At 36.9% G+C, this 20,533-nt stretch overlaps 1 protein-coding gene across 1 annotated transcript in view; it reads right to left on the bottom strand.

The window, feature by feature from the left end:
- RELN (reelin) overlaps positions 1–20,533 on the bottom strand; it is a 525,949-nt gene that overhangs the window by 16,056 nt on the left and 489,360 nt on the right. Inside the window, exons 50-59 of the mRNA XM_064289885.1 lie at positions 18,758–19,014; positions 12,317–12,471; positions 11,050–11,264; positions 8,363–8,540; positions 6,547–6,722; positions 6,294–6,400; positions 4,915–5,157; positions 4,171–4,346; positions 2,103–2,176; positions 578–739 (exon numbers count right to left, since the gene is read on the bottom strand). Coding sequence (XP_064145955.1) covers positions 578–739; positions 2,103–2,176; positions 4,171–4,346; positions 4,915–5,157; positions 6,294–6,400; positions 6,547–6,722; positions 8,363–8,540; positions 11,050–11,264; positions 12,317–12,471; positions 18,758–19,014 — 1,743 coding nt within the window. The remainder of the gene's footprint in view (positions 1–577; positions 740–2,102; positions 2,177–4,170; positions 4,347–4,914; positions 5,158–6,293; positions 6,401–6,546; positions 6,723–8,362; positions 8,541–11,049; positions 11,265–12,316; positions 12,472–18,757; positions 19,015–20,533) is intronic.

Here is a 20,533-nt window from a genome sequence, read left to right as displayed (position 1 = left end):
AAACTTGGTGCCTTTCCTGAAACTTTTATGTGAAGATCCCATTCTATTCCATCATAAATGTGTTAATTTTCTTATAAAGGTGAATCATCTTCCAGATCTTTTGAGTAAAATGAATGCGGACCTAGGAAGACTGTATTCCATCACGTTTATCCTGAGGCTTCATGTAACTGACCAGCCCTGCACACTCCAGAGGGTCCTTGCATCTTGGCTGAAAGGTGCAGCCTTTGGGAAGGCAGAACACTGGAGTGGGATGGGTGTGTTTCTACGTCTCTGTCTGGAGTCTGTGATTCCAGGCCTGTGACTTAGTTTGATATGTGTCATGATATTTCATCAAAAGAAAACCTAGTATCTATGAATCATTTACAAATCATCTCCTAGTTCTTCCTATTTTTTCTTGGGACGTGCACTTGTCATTTTGGTGCATGGGTTGATGAGAGAAGGGAGAAAAAAGGGTAGAGGGTACTAGGGCTGCAATTAAAATTCTGGCCTCACTTTACCAGTTGTTCCCAGTTCACTGTGTGAGCTCTGCAGAGGCTGTCAGACAGTTCCACAAGATTCACCCTAACATGAAACCTACCTGGAAGAGACATGATCTGGCAGCTGAATGGTGATTCTCTTCCAGCTTGAGCTGTTGACAGCATTGTAGATGGTGGCTTCATGGAACTGGAAGGGAGAGCAGCCAATGCTGTTCGAAGAGGAAGGCAGGCATTGGGTTTGAACGAGCTGCCAGGAATCGGATCTGCAGAAACCAAAGATGTTAAGTTAGATAAATCTTAGAAATATTTGACCTGTCTAATGTCAAGGTGATGCTCTGGCATTTGGTTAGATTAAGATATTTAATTAACTAACATATTTGTAATTGTAGATCATAAAAAGAAAAATTGAAAATAATTTCATACAAGATATATTCTGACACAAACATTAGTAAAAATGGTAGTGTGCATGGCTGTGCATTCTAATGATTTTCTAGTCAACACCCATGGAAGCAGCAGTAAGAAATCAGAGGACACATTGCATTGGGCAAATCTCTGCAGAAGACCTCTTTAAAGTGTTGAAAAGCAAAGTTGTCACCTTGAAGACTAAGGTGCACCTGACCCAAGCCATGGTGTTTTCAGTCGTCTCATATGCATGCGAAAGCTGGACAATGAATAAGGAAGACTGAAGAAGAATTGATGCCTTTGAATTGTGTTGGTGAAAAATACTGGATATACATACCATGGACTGGTAAAAGAACGAACAAATCTGTCTTGGAAGAAGTACAACCAGAATGCTCCTTAGAAGCAAGGATGGCGAGACTACATCTCACATACTTTGGACATGCTATCAGCAAGGATCAGTCCCTGGAGAAGGACTCCATACTTGGTAAAGTAGAGGGTCAGCGAAGGAGAGGAAGACCCTCAATGAGATGTATTGACACAGTGGCTGCAACAATGAGCTCAAGCATAACAATGATTGTGAGGATGGTGCAGGATCAGGCAGTGTTTCGTTCTGATATACACAGTGTCCCTATGAGTCAGAACTGACTTGATGACGCCCAACAACAACAACAACATGGCTGTGCATTCTAATGGCTTCTTTCCACTGACATCTTTTTCTTTTTTACCAGGAATGTACCAGAGTCAAGTGACAAAATTCTCTCTACCCAAGCTTAATACAATTCATTTTTAAAAGTGGTGGTGGGAGACAGGGCTATCAACACACTAATAAGGTAACTCAAGATTTTATCCAATATTGCTAACATGCTTTAAGAGATACGACTCTGGTTGTAGCATATTTAGATTTTTCATTGATTTAAATTATTGTTAGAGTTGTTTGAAAATGAGCAACATGAAAAAAAAGAGTTCTACTTTGAGGACAAATATAGTGTCTTACTTATTTTAAAATATAAAGTGTGTTGGCTGTAGCCTAGTATGAAAATTGGTTTTTCTTTGTCTGAAGAAAAATTTAGGAAATAAGACATATGTATAAATTTTATACAAATGAAATTTGTAAATGTGAAATACACATGAACTGTCATTTTTAATACACAAGGTTGTTCCCCTGTAAGCAACCATTGGAATGTGGACTCCAGCTTTGATGGTGTCAGACATTATTTCACTGACCTTGCATCCTTAGTGTATTCCAGCATGACAGAATGAAGGTCACCACAAGAAGTGGCCTCACAGCCCACCACAATCTAAAATAAACAATTGATACAAATTAGGTAAGACGAAATGATATCTAATATCAGTAATTAGAAACTCCATCTCTCTCCATTATGACTCTGACAGATAATCCAAAAATATTCAAAAAGTAGCCTGCCAGGACACCATGAGTGCATTCTTTTGAATTTTGTTAAAGATAAACAATTTTGCCTGGAAATGAGAATTGAAGTTTTTAATAGTACTATTTTTATTCAGTGGTGCAGTGGGTAAAGCAATTGAATGCTACCTGAAAGGTCAACATTCGAAACCACTAGTGGCTCTGCGGGAGAAAGATGTGGCAGTCTGCTTCCATAAAGATTTACAGCCTTTGAAACACCATGGGATCGCTATCAGTTGGAATTGACTCAAAGGCAGTGGGTATTTTTATTTACCTAGTTAAAACTATTAATCATAAACTTGGGGAAGACAAATTGACCAAAAAGAAAGTAACACTAGGAGAAGTTATGTTGGACATAGTGTTTAGAAGATCCATGGTGACTTTCAGTAATGAAGTTTTAGTAATAACTCTAATTATTAAAAAATTAAGTATCGATTATTAAATAATTTTACAATTTTATTTATAAATCATAATTATTGTATTATATATCATAACCCAGTGCCATCGAGTTGATTCTGACTCATAGTGACCCTATAGGACAGAGTAGAACTGCCCCACAGAGTTTCCAAGGAGTGCCTGGCGGGTTCGAACTGCTGACCCTTTGGTTAGCAGCCGTAGCACTTAACCACTACCCCACCAGGGTTTCCATTATATATCATACACATAATAAAATAATAATTATTTATTAAGTAATATTTTGGGGTTTTAGTTATAAAAATAAAATAAATTATTAAAAAAGGGTTTCTAGAACAAAGTTTAAAAAAAATAGAGAAAATTTTAAGTCTTTTCAGCTCTGAGTTGACAGAGCAGTAACAGAGAAGGCCTCAATGAATTTAACCAAATATGGTATCTTTGATATGGGCCACTGTGTGGGCCTGATAGAGCCCTTCACTCCTGGGGAACATGGCTTGGGATTAGGGCTGGTATAACACTGGATACGACCCTGGACATCCTTCAAGTCACTAGGTTAGGGATAGTCCTGAGGGAGTGGTTGCGTTTGGGGAACTTGCCTTGACGCCTGGTCTCTGAAGGAAAGTTTAACGGAGAACTGCCTGAACACGTTTTTATTTTTCCTAATAAAGATGCTTACTATTAACTGTCATTATAGCACATCTTTTAAGGTAAGGGCATCCAAATAACTGATCCCTGTCTTACAATTATCCAGTAAATAAGCTGTGCTTCTGTAATGCCTTTTAGAAAGTGTGTTTTGCAGTGAGAAAGACTCCAGTTAGCTTTGCTTTATCTTTTTCTCTGAGGGCCTGTTAATTACCTGTTATGTCTGGTTAGGGCTGGTTAGTTTAAAAGACTTGAGAGTCCTTTTTAAATGGTTCAGGATTTGCGGAATTCTGACTGGGTTAAGGTTTAGTTTCATGTTTGCAGGTCAGAGATAAAATGAAAACGAAAAGAAATAAAGAAAAGGGATAGATTAAGAAGCAAAGTGGCTTGAGTCACGAAACAGGCATAGAGTAAAAGAGTGAGGAAGAGATATATCTGTGTATGTTTTTTGTGTGCGTGTGAGACAGAATATAAGAATGGTGCCACCATAAGGAAAGAGATAGAGTCACAGAGAGCTAGAAGTAGGCAGAGGTATCCATTTGAGGTTTTCTGTTACAAGGTTTGGAAACTGAAACTGAGATTACATGTATCAGATATAACACAGTGACATTTTTTTACTATCTCCTAACATATTCACAGATTTTTATCTTCGTTCAAATAATCATACTTGAATTAAGGCCCCGTGAGAAAAATGATTTCTTTTGTTTATAAGATCAAGTCTCTTTTAATGAAGTAAATCATTTCCCTAAGTTGTCTAAATAAGCACTCCCCCTCTGCCCCTGCCCCAACATGTAATGAGCAGCTTCCCCTTACTTTAAATTGCATCATGTATCCTGGTTGTACAATGAGTTCCCGGGAAGAGAGAGCATTGTGAGTCTTGTCCTTCTTTTTATTTGGCCAGTAGAGGTGGAAGGATGGATTGCCACAGAATCCTGCCGTTCTTACTGCATTTGGGTAAAAACTCCAGTTTTCTTCATGGGAAGTACCTTCTGTTAAGGTAAATTGGAAGCAATATTATATGTTATTCTCTTGAACTGATTGGTTTATTGCTGAATTACTTAAAAGCTACAGCTTTTGCTTATCCTTTAAGATTTAAGATGGTATAATATATAAATCTAAGACAAGAAATCAAATTTAGAAAAAAAAATTAAATGCTAGGATAATGATCACCCAACTTTTGAAATGTAACTGGTAGCATAGGTAAACTGGCACCATTACAAAATTCTTCTCGGTATACTTTTAAAACCAGTGCAATATGTATCTCCGTGGTATAGAAATTCCTAAAGAAAATTAAACTCTTTTAGGGTATTGAAATTTCAAAATACATTTAAAGCTAGACATTGTGCCTTAAGCAGGTTTATTAAATTTTCAGTTCACATCTCAACAGGAAGCCAACCTTGAAGATTTATAAGCCACTGGAAAATATAATATCGAACATTTGTTGAGCATGAATAAGTGATAAGCACTCTCCTAAATGCTTTTCACATAGAAATTCATCTGAAGACATAAGCAGATAAAAAGCTCAAAGAAAAAAACAAAACAATGCTTCTTTCTTACCATCATCAAAAGTGTCCACCAGCTGACTTGGATTGATTTCTGCTCCTCCAATTAAAATGTTGTCTAGTGCCCACTGAGCACGCTCAACCCCAGAGACCACAATTCCATTGCTGATCACAAAAGGCTGCCACCAGCGAAGTCGAGTCGTATTGGTTAGAGCATCCTCGGGAAGGAGTATGTAGTCGTGTCTAACAGAAATGTATTTCTGATAATCCATCTCGTGGAGCAGAGTCCATGTAATTCCTGTAATAACAAATTTACCAACATTGTAACATATGTGGGAAAACAAAACAAACAAAAGAACAACCAGCACACTGGGAAAACTGGAAACTTCCAAAGAAATCTTCAACCAGGAAATGAGAGGCAACTACAGGCGACTTTAATGTAGGTGTTCACCTCTTTTAAACGCTGTCTCAAAATGAGGCCAACGATATGAGAGGAGGGGCATTTAGAAATAGCATGCTCATAACTGAACTGTAGTAATTGAATTTGATCAATGTAGAGTATAGCTAAAAATAAAACTACCAAAATGAACGTTAAAAATTTTATTCTAGATTCCTATATGCATTCTTTCTTATGAAAAGTGAGTTATATCCATGTGTCGCATATTCCCAGAGAAGAACCTCTAACCAGTATTTCAAAACTCAGCTTTATAATTCTACCGTAATTAAGAATTAGTTGGACTGAGCTGAAGTTTATCTCTAATCAGTTGATAAAATTGCAGGTGGGATGTTTAAACTGCTTAAGAAAACACCTTACAAATACCCTAAAATACTTCAGGGTGATCTGTTTATATGGTAGTTTTAATGAATCATATCTATCTATTAAAGTAGATTTTCTAGAGACGTTGTGGTATTATTGGTCTAATTTCAGCTACTTCAAATAATAAAACAGAATTTTAATTAAAGTAGTCTAAGATAGACTTTTCACTAATTAAGACTATCTTTCTTCACAATTAATGAAGTTTTCTGGTAGACTCTACAGCATCGATGATATGTTTATTCACATCAAGGCTTTTAAAAATGCTTTAAAATTATCTTTCAGTTGGAAAATTATACAGAATTTTAATTTCTGAATTGTATCATCAATACTTAAGCTTCAGTTAAACATAGAGACTATATTATTTATTCAAAGGTTGGAGTTAGTTTTTTAATGTGACTTCTCTCGTCTCTTTTTTTGTAGATTTTGTGTAACACAGAAGACACATGTATGGACCACATAATGCAGCCACGTTCTGTAGCTTTTTCTTCATGACATTATGATTTTTAACATGCCCTCCACATTATAAGGTCAGCAAATATTTACAAAGACTTTTCTGAGGGCATAGGATGGCATTTGAGAATCTGCTCCATGGTATGACTTTCACCCCTGAAACTTGCCTCCATCAGTGGAATAATCCAACAGTACGCCTTCCTTCCGGCAGATGGGCCGATGACAAGAGGTCATGTTGTTCTCACTACCGATGCGTCCCCAGTATTGCAGGAATCTGAATGCAAGCACACATTATCCATCAGAAAGATTAATTAGAACTCTAGCTAAAACAAGTTGAATAACAACCTCTTCCACGCATACGTCCCTTGCATTGGGGCCAGTTTGTTAAGGTGTGATTTAAATGCCAAAAAATTGACTTACTTTGCACCTCTGAGATCCAAATCTTGAGTGATAGCTTGTCTCACAGTGGACCCCCCAAAATAGAGTGCAGTGTCCTCGGCAAGAATTCCACACTCGGTGCAAGTATTTCCTCCTTCTAAGGACATCCATAAGTCAGGCTTGATCTCTTCACTATCAAAGCGTTCCTTCAGGAAAGTCTGGAAAAAATAAGTGGACATGGTGAAAAATAACAATTCCAGATGATAATTATGTGGTATTTGAGACAATATAGAGTTATAGCCCAAACTTAAAAAAAAATTGGAGCTGATTTCAAATGCTTTTCCATGGATACTTATAAACGACAACAGGATATTTTCATTTTCTATTATTCATTTTGTCCATACTAGAGTTTTGCATTGCATTGAGGCACAGCAGTTTTTTGTTTTAAAACAATGGGACTGTATTATAAGAACGATTTGTTACAGTTGCAACCACAGTAATTTTACTTGGATTTAGTAACCTTGCTATACTTTTTTAGATTTGTTTAGTTGCTACCTTTTCATGATAGTTAAAATTATTTAGATAAACTCCCTCTTTTCCCTAAACTTAGAACAAAATCAACTCTATAGTTAAAGACATGTAGTCACGTGTCAGTTTTACCTTACCTCACTGACACCCAAAAACCCAAACCCGTTGCCATTGAGTTGATTCCAACTCATGATAGTTAGCAAATAATAACAATTTAAGAAAGGGAGGTTTCCACATAAAAACAGGAATCGTAAGAAATGCACAGGTAACCATGCAAATTGCATGAGAAAGATTTGAATAAGAGCTTTTAGATTTGTATATTTCTTTTCCAACTTAGAAATGCCAATAAAATTTTAGTGTTCATGAACAAAACTAGAATTTTTTAAGTTTATTCATTACCCAAAGTATACAAAGCTGTGTTTCTCATGGGATAATCTCATTTGATAACAGATGGACTAACATCCTCAGACACAAGTAAGCATTGCCTGAATATTTAATTTTTATATTTATCAAACCCAAAGTTGTTGAAGTGTTACAGGAACAAAATGACAGAATAGACTTTGCTTGAATTATATGCCCCTCATACACTGACTTTTTTTTTTTTTTTCATACACTGACTGGATTTCAATCATTTGTGTTTTTTAGTTTAATTATTTATCTGTTTTATAATGTAAAGGCACTATATCCCAGAAACAGAATGCACATATGAAAGTTGTGTTAGGCAACTGTATTTGCTTTGTATATTAAATAATAATGTAACAATTAAAGTTTCCAAGAATGACCTCTCTATTCTTAATCACCCAGAGCCCAGTGCCGTAGAGTCGATTCCGACTCAGAGTGACCCTATATTCTTAATATGCAACCATATTTCACCAGTCGGCAAATCAGGGCACGAAATTTTCTGAACAAAAATTCAGGTACTCTTTGGGTCTTTTTGAAAATTGGTCTGTTGTGATAATGTATCTATAACAACCACACTAGTACCCTCCTTCAAAAAATGCATCTATTGAAAAAGTGAAGTAAAGAAGGCTTACTATTGACTTTAAATTGAGCTGTTTAAAAAAAAAAAACACAGAGTGTTTATGTTTTTAATCTATGCAGTTAATTTTATTTTATGATTTGGGTGAATTGTACTAGAACTTGATTCTAATCTTCTTGTATGTAAGAAACCTAAGTCACATTTTCTTAGTTTCCATCCAAAGGACTGACTTACTTACTAGGGACCCAAAAAAAAAACTGGTCTCCCACATTCTGATCTTAAGAATCTCCTGATTCTTAAGGCAGGGCATATAATGCGAGTCAGTGCTCCCAGCAGAAACATTTACATTACCTTCAGGGTGTGAGTCAAATAGCAGTTGGGACCAGAGTATCCCGGGTCACAGATGCACTGTTCCTTTAAGCAGTCTCCATGGCCCCTGCAGTTGTCCAGGCATCCAGGGCCCAAGTAGAAATTATCGATCGCCCACTGCATATCTGAGTACTTCTGATAGAACCTAAACCTTACTGGACTATTCGCATCACAAAAGAAAAGGAATGAAAAACAAAAGTTAACTCTATTCAGGTCTGTATTTAGTACTCAAGAGAAAAAAGATTTAAGACACTCTTACAGGATGAAATAGGCTAATAAAAGATGTTTTCTGACTCCATTTTATTCTCTTTCTACTTCTAGTAATGGAACTTTACAGGCTGGCTTCGTTTATATTTTATAATATCTCAGAAAATTTGCAAAACAAAATAAAAATACAATGGAATCTCTATTTCAAACAGTAGAAACATTTTCAAATACACCCACTCCTCACTTATCAGCATGGTTAGTTTCCAAAGACCAGGTTGTTATGTGAAAATCAGCATTATGTGAAAATGGAAGATCTCCACATCAGATCAAAAAATAAAAGATGACTACATCATTACATAACTACCAAATTATACAGCTTTACACAACTGCCAGACCATTGAGAATTATGGCCCAACCAAGTTTACACATTAACCATAGCAGCCAGTTTACTCTCGCCTCACACCTTGGCATTTGTTACTGTTGGACATATGTCGTTAATGTGCAAAATAATCGGATAGTATTTTTACTATTGTCGTAAATGCGAAGTGTCATATAATGAGGTAGTCGATAAGTGAGGAATAGGTGTACAACTTTGTAACTATCATGAATCAGGTTTCTTATGAACTGGAGTCAGTGGTTCTGACACGCTAGGTTCACTAATTGCGTTTCTAAAATTGTGCAGAAAATTACTGAATCCTCTGACAGAGCTTTGTCAGTACACACACAGCCCTCAGGTGGTTGGGGAACAGCAACCTCTGAATTTCTCAAAGATAAACAATATTCTCAGAGCAACTATGCCAATTAGAAAACAATTTTGAAAGGGTTATATTAAAGGACAACTTCCCTGAGATTTTAATTTCACTGTTGTTCTCTGTCTTCTGGAGGAAACCAGCCTCATAATTAACCTTATTTTAAAATATGCCACAGTATTTTGGTGTAAAGAGTTTAAAGCGCAGGAGGGAAGTTTCTGGGGTGATGTAGATATTCTATGTCTTGTTTTATGTGGTGGTTACAAGCGTTACACCATGGTAAAAACCTATTGAGCTGAACATTTAGGATCTGTACATTTTCTGTATGTAAATTATATCTGATTATTAAAAAAGAGAGAATGGGAGAGGGGAAGTTAGTCTATGATGTTTGTGGAGGTCTCAAGCATCCATTTTATCCCAGATGATTCATGGGAGATGATCACTCTATTAGAACCTCACTAACTCTTGACTGGCTTAGGAATGGTCATTCTTCAGCTAATTTTGACCAATAAGATGCAAGGAGGTACATGTTATGGCTTTCTGAGGAAGAAAAACAACTCTTTTTCTCCTCCACTGAACATGGGTGAGAAAGCATTTTGTTCCAGTTTCCTGGCAGCCATCTTGTGCTCACGAGAAGAACCAGCTCTAAGGCTGAGTGTGGCACTAATGCTGTGGAAAGTAAAGTATCAGAGTAAGAGAATAAGAAAGAACAATGTCCTCGTAGACATTGTTGAGTCTGAAAATCAATCAATCCTAGAATCCACTTATCTTTGGAATTTTCACTATAGATATTATAAATTTCATTTTTATTTGAGCCAGTTTGAGTTTTCTATTATGTGACGCTGAAAGCATCCTGACTTAGTTTCCTAGCATGTTAATTGGATAAACTCTTTAAATTCATTCCAAAGAACTGTGAGTGTTCTGTAGTAAATGACATTTATGGGAATATCGGAAAAGCTACATGTAAACACTTTATCCAAAAGCTCCGTATATTCTGGTCATATATTCTATCTCACAAGATGTTTCCTCATTTAGCTAGATTATATGATTAATACAGCAGGGGTGTACCTGCCATTTTCTTTAATGTATCCCTTTTCCTGATTTTACAGTAGAAGGGAAATTTTAAGCTTTTGGAATTGCCTTAAGTTAATATATCTTCAGACTTCCCAGAAGACAGTTTAATTACCTTGGCTTACCATTGCTCTTGGCCAATTACTTTGCTCTGCAGGTGTAGAACATAATGCTTTGATAAGAGAAAAATGAAACCTACAAACCACATTTGTACAAGCAGCATGAAGAGTTAGGATTTGTGCATGTAGCATGATGAGTTAGGACTTGTTCCTGGCTCTGTACATTATGGATTGATAGGGCAGTAATGTGGAAAGCATATGACACATGGCGGACCACAGTGTGCAATGCGATAAGTTAGGGTATACCTTTTCTTCTGGCTCCAAGCCTATCACTATTGTTCTGCCTCATTTGAAGATAATGAGGCATGTAAACTGGAAGGGCCAATTTTCCAATTCTGAGAATTACAACCTGAAGTCTCCTGAAGTTTATTCACCATGCAGGTTACCAATGAGACGATCTTTAGAGTTTGGGAGGAAGGAAGCCCTGTACCCACAATTACACATAATTTCAAGCTTGACAACAGGGTTCCTAATCTATTTTTGGTTGCTTAGAACCAGGCTTCATTTTATTTTTTTTACTTACTTTCCCACTAAGCTCTCAGGAAGTGGGTAGGTGATCCTTTTCCATACACTAGTTGGAAAGAATACAGATGGCTGAGAAACACTTCCGGAGCATTTTGGGTCAGCAGGCAAGCACTGAGGGACCAGATAATTCCAGCTCACACCAAAGTCAGTAGAATACTGGACATGAATTTGATTTTGGACAATTTTTTCAGACACTTTACATCCAACGGAGATCTAATAAATGTAGAAAAGCAAGACTGTCAAGGTACTGAAAAGTTAAAAACATGAAAGCCATATTATGTGTTTCTGTTCTAAGGACTTGGCAGCAAGAAAGTTGCTGATCACTTGGCGTACGCTGCACCCTATCCTTTCTGTATTTTCAGGTTCATTATTTGTTCTGCTGATGGACAGGGAGAGTTGACATGGTTGCCCAATATGACAGAGTATAGAAAGTGCCAAATACATTGTGCAGTGGGTTTGGAGAGAAGCCGAAACCTGCACTTCTGCCATGCTTGGCTGATTGCCTTGGAAGGCCTGGGCCCACTCTTACAAATTGATGTTTGTTGTGTTAATGGTCTGGCACTTCTTTTTGGCAGAATGCTTGACCAAGAAGGATGGCTAACAGCTTTACCAATTTTGCTATTTTGTCATACAATTTATGACTTTCAATAAATCACTTTCAACTGTGACTGAAATGCAATGAAGTGATAACAGAAGGTACTTTTAATAGAGCCCAGCACCCTTTGTTGATGGAGACAGACTTAATGTGACGTTTGTTGCTAATACAGTGAAATTTAGGTAGACAGGATAAATTGGCTGACATTTAGTCTTGGCCAAAATAGGAAGTTGATGTTAGCATTCATGCTAATCATGTTTTTCTTTTCTATAATTTTCTTTCTCCATAAATATCAAAATGCTTTTCTAAAAAAGTAGAGACAGCTATTAAAGTTTTAATCTTTTCTTTAATGGAAAATCTGCCTAAGTTATATGATTTAACTGAGGGAGTTGGGATCAGTATCCTGTATTTTTAATCAATATTTTGATCTAATCAGTCTTTAAACATTTACTTATATGAAAGTTTCATCTAGAAATAGTTCAGAAGGGAAATACTTTAAATCATTAAGTCATAAATAGTTGTATAATATTACCTTAATATTAGATTTTAATTTTCAAAGTATATATTAAGTCAATGAAATTTCAGATAGTCTTTGACATGACAATTTTTCTTCATTTTTTATATTGCTAATGTGTTGTTATTAATGTAATGTGGAACATAATGTTTTCACCTTGAATTGCATGATCCAGCCATCAGTGGGAGTCAGGTCATGGGTCACTGCATATACTTCTCTGCCATCATGACTGCCACAAATCATGACACCATCAGGGGAGTCACAGAACCTTTCTACTGTACAATCATCATGGAATAGCCAATGCTCATTCACTTAAAAAAAAAAGACAACACATTTATGACAAATAAAAATACTCGAATCAAATTTTCACTGTAGGCAAAATCAAGACTTACTTAAAGTAGAAATCACTCCTGTATTACAAATAATTCACAGACAAAACACTGGTGCAAACACATAGTTTTATGAACATGGAGACTGGAAGTATTGAGACAGACCTACTACTTGGTACTTTCAAGTCTACACTTCGGGAAAAAGTATCTGTATTGCATGTGCTGTAAGTAAAAATCAGAGGGAAATGTATAGCTAATATTTAACTTTTTAAGCAGGATCTAAAGAAGAAGAAAAAAATTTTAGTAACATGACAGGGAAGGTGAGTTAGCAATTTCTACTCAAAATCTGGTAGTATTACCTGGGCAATTATACAACTTGTAATGAAAAATTTTATTCTGCCTATTTAATTAGACAAGCAAATGACTTTGGGAGCCCAGAAATGAGTTGAGAAAAATTAAAGCTTTGAATTGTGCTATTTGTTATAAAGAATACTTTTAAGTGTTGAAATGGGAAGTCATTCTTAACTTGGCAAAAATGAAAATACAGTATTACAAGGAAATTATCTCAGAAACTGGATTATCTCTAAGACAGTACTATTATAAATTTACCTTGGTAATGTTCTTAAGATTTGATTATTTAGGGATGGATATTTAAATATTTTGGGTAGATTTCTTTTAATAAATCTCGGTTCCTCTTTCAAGCCAGATAAACAGTTATACTTTGAAGAAATGTACCCAGTTAATAAAAAAAAATTACTGAAATAAACTATTTGGAAGAGTGTAAGAAAAACCTAGGCAGCAAGACTGTGAATCAAGGGCAGAGTGAGTAAGACTGTGGGAGTTCCTGGGTGGTACATACGCTTCTTGTGCTTGGCTGCTAACCAAAAGGATAGAGGCTACAGTCCACCCATATGCGCTTCAACAGGAAGGCCCGATTTTCTATATCTGAAAAATCAGTCATAGAAAACCCTACGAAGCACAGTTCTACTGTGACACAAATGAGTTGCCATGAGTCGGAATTGACTCAAGGGCGACTGGTTTTGGTTTTTTAAGTAAGATTGTGAATTGATTAGTACGAAATGAGTCCTGTGTATTGAGCCTGTTTTTCTTTTTCTCACTTTCCTCCCCTCCCTTTCACTCACTCTTCCCCTATTTCATGTCCCCCATAATTCCCTTTCCTTTCTGAAAGATATATTTTTGTATCATGATCTTATTCTAGAGAGTTAAGAAATTAAGCCATAAATTGCATCGAATTCATTATATACTTTGGTTTCATAGGTCCCAATTCTCTCAACGTTTTCTGGGGTTAGCGCCAGCATTTACAATAGAGATGAACAGGTGCAACCGGAGGCTTCAGGCCACTGTTCAAGCCTCAGAGTTGGGTGGCCTCAGAGCATCCAGAGAAGAGACCGGACAGTTTAATTGTAATTCAGTGTTCACCCATTTTGTGTCCTTTTGATTTTGTCTGAGCATAGCTTACACCTGTAGAACAAGCAGCTTATCTCTGGGATTCAGATGGCTACCACAATGCCATTGTCAGTTAGCTTTCACTCAAGGGATCTGGAGCTGCATTTAAACCTACATCACAAATATAGGACTCCAAAGACATTGGACTTCTAACTACTTGAGTCAGTTTATTCTGAGGTGCATATTTCATTTTATGCTAGAACTCTTCAATCCTGATCAAAGAGGCTTACATTAATCAACTAATTAATCAATCTCTTCTGCAATATCAGAAACTACTTCTGTAGGTTACTGAGATTTTCTTAAATGGACCTATCTTACAAAAATAGTGTTCCTAGAAACAGTTTCTAGGAACACTGTTTTAATTCATAAGACAGGCAGGAACCAGAAAATTTGTGTCTTTATTATATATCACCAACTAAGCCTAAATTAAAATCAATCTCTTAGGTACTTGAAAAAATAATTTGTATTTGCTTTATTTATACAGAAAGAAACAGTTCTTAAATTATTTTCTGATTGTAAAGCCACATATATAAACCATTATACAGGGAAAAATAAATTAATAATTTAGCAAAGTTCTGAACCAGATCTATTTAAGAAAATCACACTAACCTTCTTAAGTGGATAAAACCACTTAGCTGTGGTGAGGGACCTTTTATACTTTTTCTATTTAGAAAGGTGTTATTTAGTAAATATTTTCAGTTACACCATATTGCCAAGTGATATATCAGTGAATGGACTAATGAAAATTAATTAACCTAAGTATTCAACAATGTGGAAATGGTAACATAAATTATGAGTATAATATGCTATTAAAATTATATTTTCAAAGATACTTAGGTATATGAGAAAACGATCAGGATTTAATTCTAAGTGAAAAAGCAAGCTACAAAATATATACAACATAAGATACTAATTTTGTTTAAACTATATTTCTATAAAAATCTGTTGCTGTCGAGTCCATTCCATCTCATGGCAACCACAAAGGACACAGTAGAATTGCTCCATAGGGTTTCCAAGGAGCAGCTAGTGGATTCGAACTGCTGACCTTTTGGTTAGCAGCCTAGCTCTTACAATGACATAAAAAAAGACTCTAAGAAAATACACAAAAATATGGACAACAGGTATCCTCTGCATGATGAGATTTTGGAAGATTTTTGTTTTCATCCTCATGATTTTCTGTATTTTCTCAATTTCACATTTCAAACATGTATTACTTTTGTAATAAAACATTAATAGTTAAGTATTATAAATTATTAAAACTTCCCAAATTCCAGCTTTTCTTCCAACATATGCTTCAATCCTCTGAAAAGCTTTTATCAGTCTTGTTGCTGTTGTTGTGTTGTTGAGTTGGTTCCAATTCATAGCAACCCTATATACGACAGAATGAAACATTGCCCAGTCCTGCGCGATCCTTACAATCATTGTTATGCTTGAGCTCATTGTTGCAGCCACTGCATCAATCCATCTCCTTAAGGATCTTCCTCTTTTTTGCTAACCCTCTGCTTTACCAAGCATGATGTCCTTCTCTAGAAATTGGTCCCTCCTGATAACATGTCCCAAGTATGTGAGACAAAGTCTTGCCATCCTTGCTTCTAAGGAACATTTTGGCTGTACCTTTTCCAAGACAGACTTGTTTATTCTTTTGGCAGTCCATGGCATATTCAATATTCTTTGCCAACACCATGGTTACAGGCGTCAATTCTTCTTCGTCTTCTTTATTCACTATCCAGCTTTTTCACACATATGAGGTGATTGATAACACCACAGCTTGGGTCAGGCGCATCTTAGTCCTTAATGTGACATCTTTGCTTTTTAACATTTTAAAGAGGTCTTTTGCTGCAGATTTTCCCAACAAAATGTGTCTTTTGATTTCCTGACTGCTGCTTCCATGGCTGTTGATTGCGTATCCAAGTAAAATGAAATCCTTGACAACTTCAATCCTTTCTCCATTTATCATGATGTTGTTTATTGGTCCAGTTGTGAGGATTTTATAGGGTTGCTATGAGTCGGAATAGGCTTGACGGCAATGGGTTTGTTTTTTGGGGTTTATGTTGAGGTCTAATCCATACTGAAGGCTATGGTCTTTGATCTTTATTAGTAAATGCTTCAAGTCCTCTTCACTTTCCAGAAGCAAAGTTGTGTCATCTGCATAATGCAGATTGTTAATAAGCCTTCCTCCAATTTTGATGCCATGTTCTTCTTCATATAATTCAGCTTCTCAGATTATTTGCTTAGCATACAGATTGAATAAGTATGGTGAAAGGATACAACCCTGACGCACACCTTTCTTAATTTTAAACCACACAGTACCTCTTTGTTCTGTTTGGATGACTGCCTCTTGGTCTAAGGACAGGTTCCTCATGTGCATAGTTAAGTGTCCTGGAACTCCCATTCTTCACAATGCCATCCATAATTTCTTATGATCCACACAGTCAAATGCCTTTGCATAGTCAATAAAACACATGTAAACATCTTTCTGGTATCCCCTGCTTTCAGCCATGGTCCATCTGACGTTAGCAATGATACCCCTTGTTCCACGGCCTCTTCTGAATCTAGCTTGAATTTCTGGTGGTTCCCTTTCGATGTACTGCTGCAACTGCTTTTGAATGACCCTCAGCAAAATTTTTACTTGTGTGTGATATTAATGATATTGTTCAATAATTTCCACTTTCTGTTGGATCGCCTTTCTTTGAAATGAGTACAAACAGGGATCTCCTCCAGTCAGTTGGCCAGGTAACTATCTTCCAAATTTCTTAGCATAGATGAAGAGTGCTTCTAGTGCTACATCCATTTGTTGAAACGTCTCAATTGGTATTCCGTCAATTCCTGGAGCCTTGTTTTTCCCCAGTGCTCTCAGTACAGCTTGCACCTCTTTCTTCAGTACCACTGGTTCTTGATCATACGCTACCTCCTGAAATAGTGGAACGTCGACCAATTCTTTTTGGTACAGCGACTGTATATGCTTTCCATCTTCTTTTGATGCTTCCTGCATTGTTTAATATTTTCTCTGCAGAATCCTTCAATATTGCAACTTGAGGCTTTAATTTTTTCTTGAGTTCTTTCAGCTTGAAAAATGTCAAGTGTGTTCTTCCCTTTTAGTTTTCTAACTCCAGGTCTTTACACATCTCATTATAATACTTTATTTTGTCTTCTTGAGCCACCCTTTGAAATCTTCTGTTCATTTCTTTTACTTCAGCATTTCTTCCTATTGCTTTAGCTACTCTACATTCAAGAGCAACTTTGAGAGTCTCTCCTGACATCCATTTTATCAGTCTTACTATTGTAAACAGTCTCAGTTTGTCCTTTGTGAGCAAGATGCTGAGTTGGGTATGACACATTGTCCCACTCTCTGATTAATCTATAGTGGCATAATATTTATCTATTTTTACTGTTTTGGTAGCTGTCTTAGTCATCTAGTGCAGCTATAACAGAAATACCACAAGTGGGTGGCTTTAACAAAGAGAAATTAATTTTTTCACAGTCTAGTAGGCTAGAAGTCCAAATTCAGGGCGTCAGCTCCAGGTGAAGGCTTTCTCCCTCCATCGTGGAGAAAGATCTTTCGCATCAATCTTACCCTGGACTAGGAGCTTCTCTGCCTAGGAACCCCAGGTCTAAAGAACGCACTCTGCTTCCTGTGCTTCTTTCTTGGTGGTATGATTTCCCCAACTCTCTGCTTGGTTCCCTTTCCTTTTTATCTCTTGAGAGATAAAAGGTGGTGCAGGCCACGCCCCAGGGAAACTCCCTTTACATTGGATCAGGGATGTGACCTGGGTAAGGGTGGTGTTACAGTCCCACCCTAATCCTTTTAACATAAAATTACAATCACAAAATGGAGGACAACCACACAACACTGGGAACCATGGCCTAACCAAGTTGATACACACATTTTTAGGGGAACATAATTCAATCCATGACAGTAGCACTTGCAGTATTGGTAGGAGATATATAATTAAACACAGCTACTTAACCTGAAGATATACCTCATGTAGTAAAACCAAGGATGTTGCATAAAAAAGTCATATACCTAATCTAAGACACCCCTTGAAAAAAAGGCGACCAACATAGTAGCATGAGATAAAAAGAAAACAAGGCATTAAAAATGATAGTAGCACAAAAAGACTTCGTAGTTCATGAGTATCACTGAATTACACCTACTGAGAATGAACAGTAACAAGCAAGACCCTGGACACGATCTGAAACATGAAATGTCATCATAGGTGTGTTTGACATGTAGTGAAACAATTTGTCTCTGGATATTAAAACAAATGACTGGGAAATGTTGGCTTTCTAAGTGGAAAACAGTAAACATAGAAATAAAAATGTTTTTTCTTTAAGAAAATAAAATTGTCCTGTTGATAAAATTAAAGAATGTTACTTACTAAGACAGACTTGCTGGCTCAGAAAAAGAAAAGATTTAGTTATAAAGTAAATCAGGAAGGTTGAGAGGAAAAGAAAAACACCAGTATCACTGAGTCAATTCCAACTCATGGTGACAGCATGTGCATCACAGTAGAACTGTGCTCCATAGAGTTTTTAATTGCTGATTTTTTGGAAGTAGATTGCCAGGCATTTCTTCCAAGGCACCACTGGGTGGACTTGAACTGCCAAGATTTCAGTTAGCAGCTGAATGCATTAACCATTTGAACCACCCAGAGACTCCAGGATGGCATAAATAACACTTTTTACTATTTACACCATTTGAGTATCTGGAAAGTTTCCAGTTTTCATGCTCATGAAAAGAGCCAAATCCAAATGATTGCATTTCCATTGGTTTTCTGTTTAGTGTCAAGGAAAAATTTACCTGCAGTTTTGTCCTCCATAAACATGTCAAAAGCTATCCTTCCTACAGGGCCAGCATCCGCGGGGGAGCGTTCGTGCTGAGGCACTGGGGCACTGCTGAATGTGTCCAACATGACGGTCCTCTGGTCGGCAGAGCCTGAGATGAGCACGTTGTCAATGGCCCAGTCATTCTGATCCAGGCCATCGTGCCTTGGCTGCCACCAGCGGAAGCGAGTAGCGATCTCTTTAGCATCAGGAGGAAGAAGGATATTCACAAATCTATAAGAAAAGTGGGGGCGGGGAGGGGAAAAATCCTTGTCAAATGTCTCGCATGAGTAAAAAATTTACAGCCAGAAGGAGGATACCGCATGGTGGGTGAGGGAAGGACATTAACCAAGAATTTTTTTTTTTCAAACCTTGATAAACTAGCTTGATTTCACAAAGTCTCAGTAGTCACTAAATTTGGGACAATAGAATGTGAACAAATTCAAGCATCACTAAATTAGTCACTTGCTTTAATTGTCCTTGGACAGGTCTTACAGAGTCTACACAATTTTTTTGCATTTCTAGGGGTCCCCTTGGATCTGTAGAACTAGACCAGGGCTAGAGTACACACACTTTGGAAGTCATAAGCCAATACTGTTTTTTTTTCTGTCTCCTAGGGGTTAGAGCATACCAGAAAGATGTTTACCTGTATTTTACTGACTATGCAAAGGCATTCAACTGTGTGGGTCATAACAAATTATGGATAACATTATGAAAAATAGGAATTCCAGAACACTTAGTTGTGCTCATGCGGAACATGTATATAGACCAACAGGCAGTTTTCCAAACAGAACAAGGAGATACTGCATAGTTTAAAGTCAGGAAAGTTGTCTGTCAGAGTCGTATCCTTCACCACACTTATTCAATCTTTACGCTGAGTTAAGAGTCCAAAAATCTGGACTATATGAAGAAGAATGCAGCATCAGGATAGGGGGAAGGCTCATAAACAACCTGTGATATGCACATGACACGATTTTGCTTGTTGAAAGTGAAGAGGACTTGAAACATTCACTGATGAAGATCAAAGCCTACAGCCTTCAGTACGGATTACACTTCAACATAAAGACAACAAAAATCCTCACAACTGGACCAATAAACAACAGCATGATAAATGGAGAAAATGTTGACGTCATCAAAGATTTCATTTTACTTGGATCACTGTCTATGGAGGCAGCAGTCAAGAAATCAAACAACATATTGTATTAGGCAAACCTGCTACAAAAATAAAAAAAAAAGAAGACCTCTCTAAAGTGTTTAAGATGTCACTTTGAAGACTAAGGTGCGCCTGACCCAAGCCATGGTATTTTCAATCACCTCATATGCATGAGAAAGCTGGACAGTGAATAAAGAAGAGAGAAGAAGAATTGACACCCTTGAATTATGGTGTTGGCGAAGAACACAGAATATACCATGGACTGCCAAAAGAACGAATAAATCTGTCTTGGAAGAAGACAGATTCCCTGGTTAGACGTGGCCATGTGACTAAGTTCTGACTAATAGGATGTGAGTCAAAGGATGTATGCCCTTCTTGCCCATCCTCCTTCCTCTGGCTGCGGTGTGGAGTTGCTAGAGTGGCTCTTTTGGATCATGTGGCGGAAATCACGTATTGAGTGTTGCAAAACAACAAGATGGAAGAAACCTGGGTCTCTGGTGCTTTGGAGCCACTACAGATGCCCTAGGCTACTTTCTTCTGGATCTAATTTACATAGAAAGAAATAAAATTTTGTTTATATTATTTTGGGTTTTCTGTCAT

Source organism: Loxodonta africana, chromosome 8 (assembly GCF_030014295.1).
Source record: "Loxodonta africana isolate mLoxAfr1 chromosome 8, mLoxAfr1.hap2, whole genome shotgun sequence".
Classification (NCBI taxonomy): Eukaryota; Metazoa; Chordata; class Mammalia; order Proboscidea; family Elephantidae; genus Loxodonta; species Loxodonta africana.
Note: the sequence above shows the minus strand (reverse complement) of the source record. Positions and strands in the feature narration are given on the sequence as shown.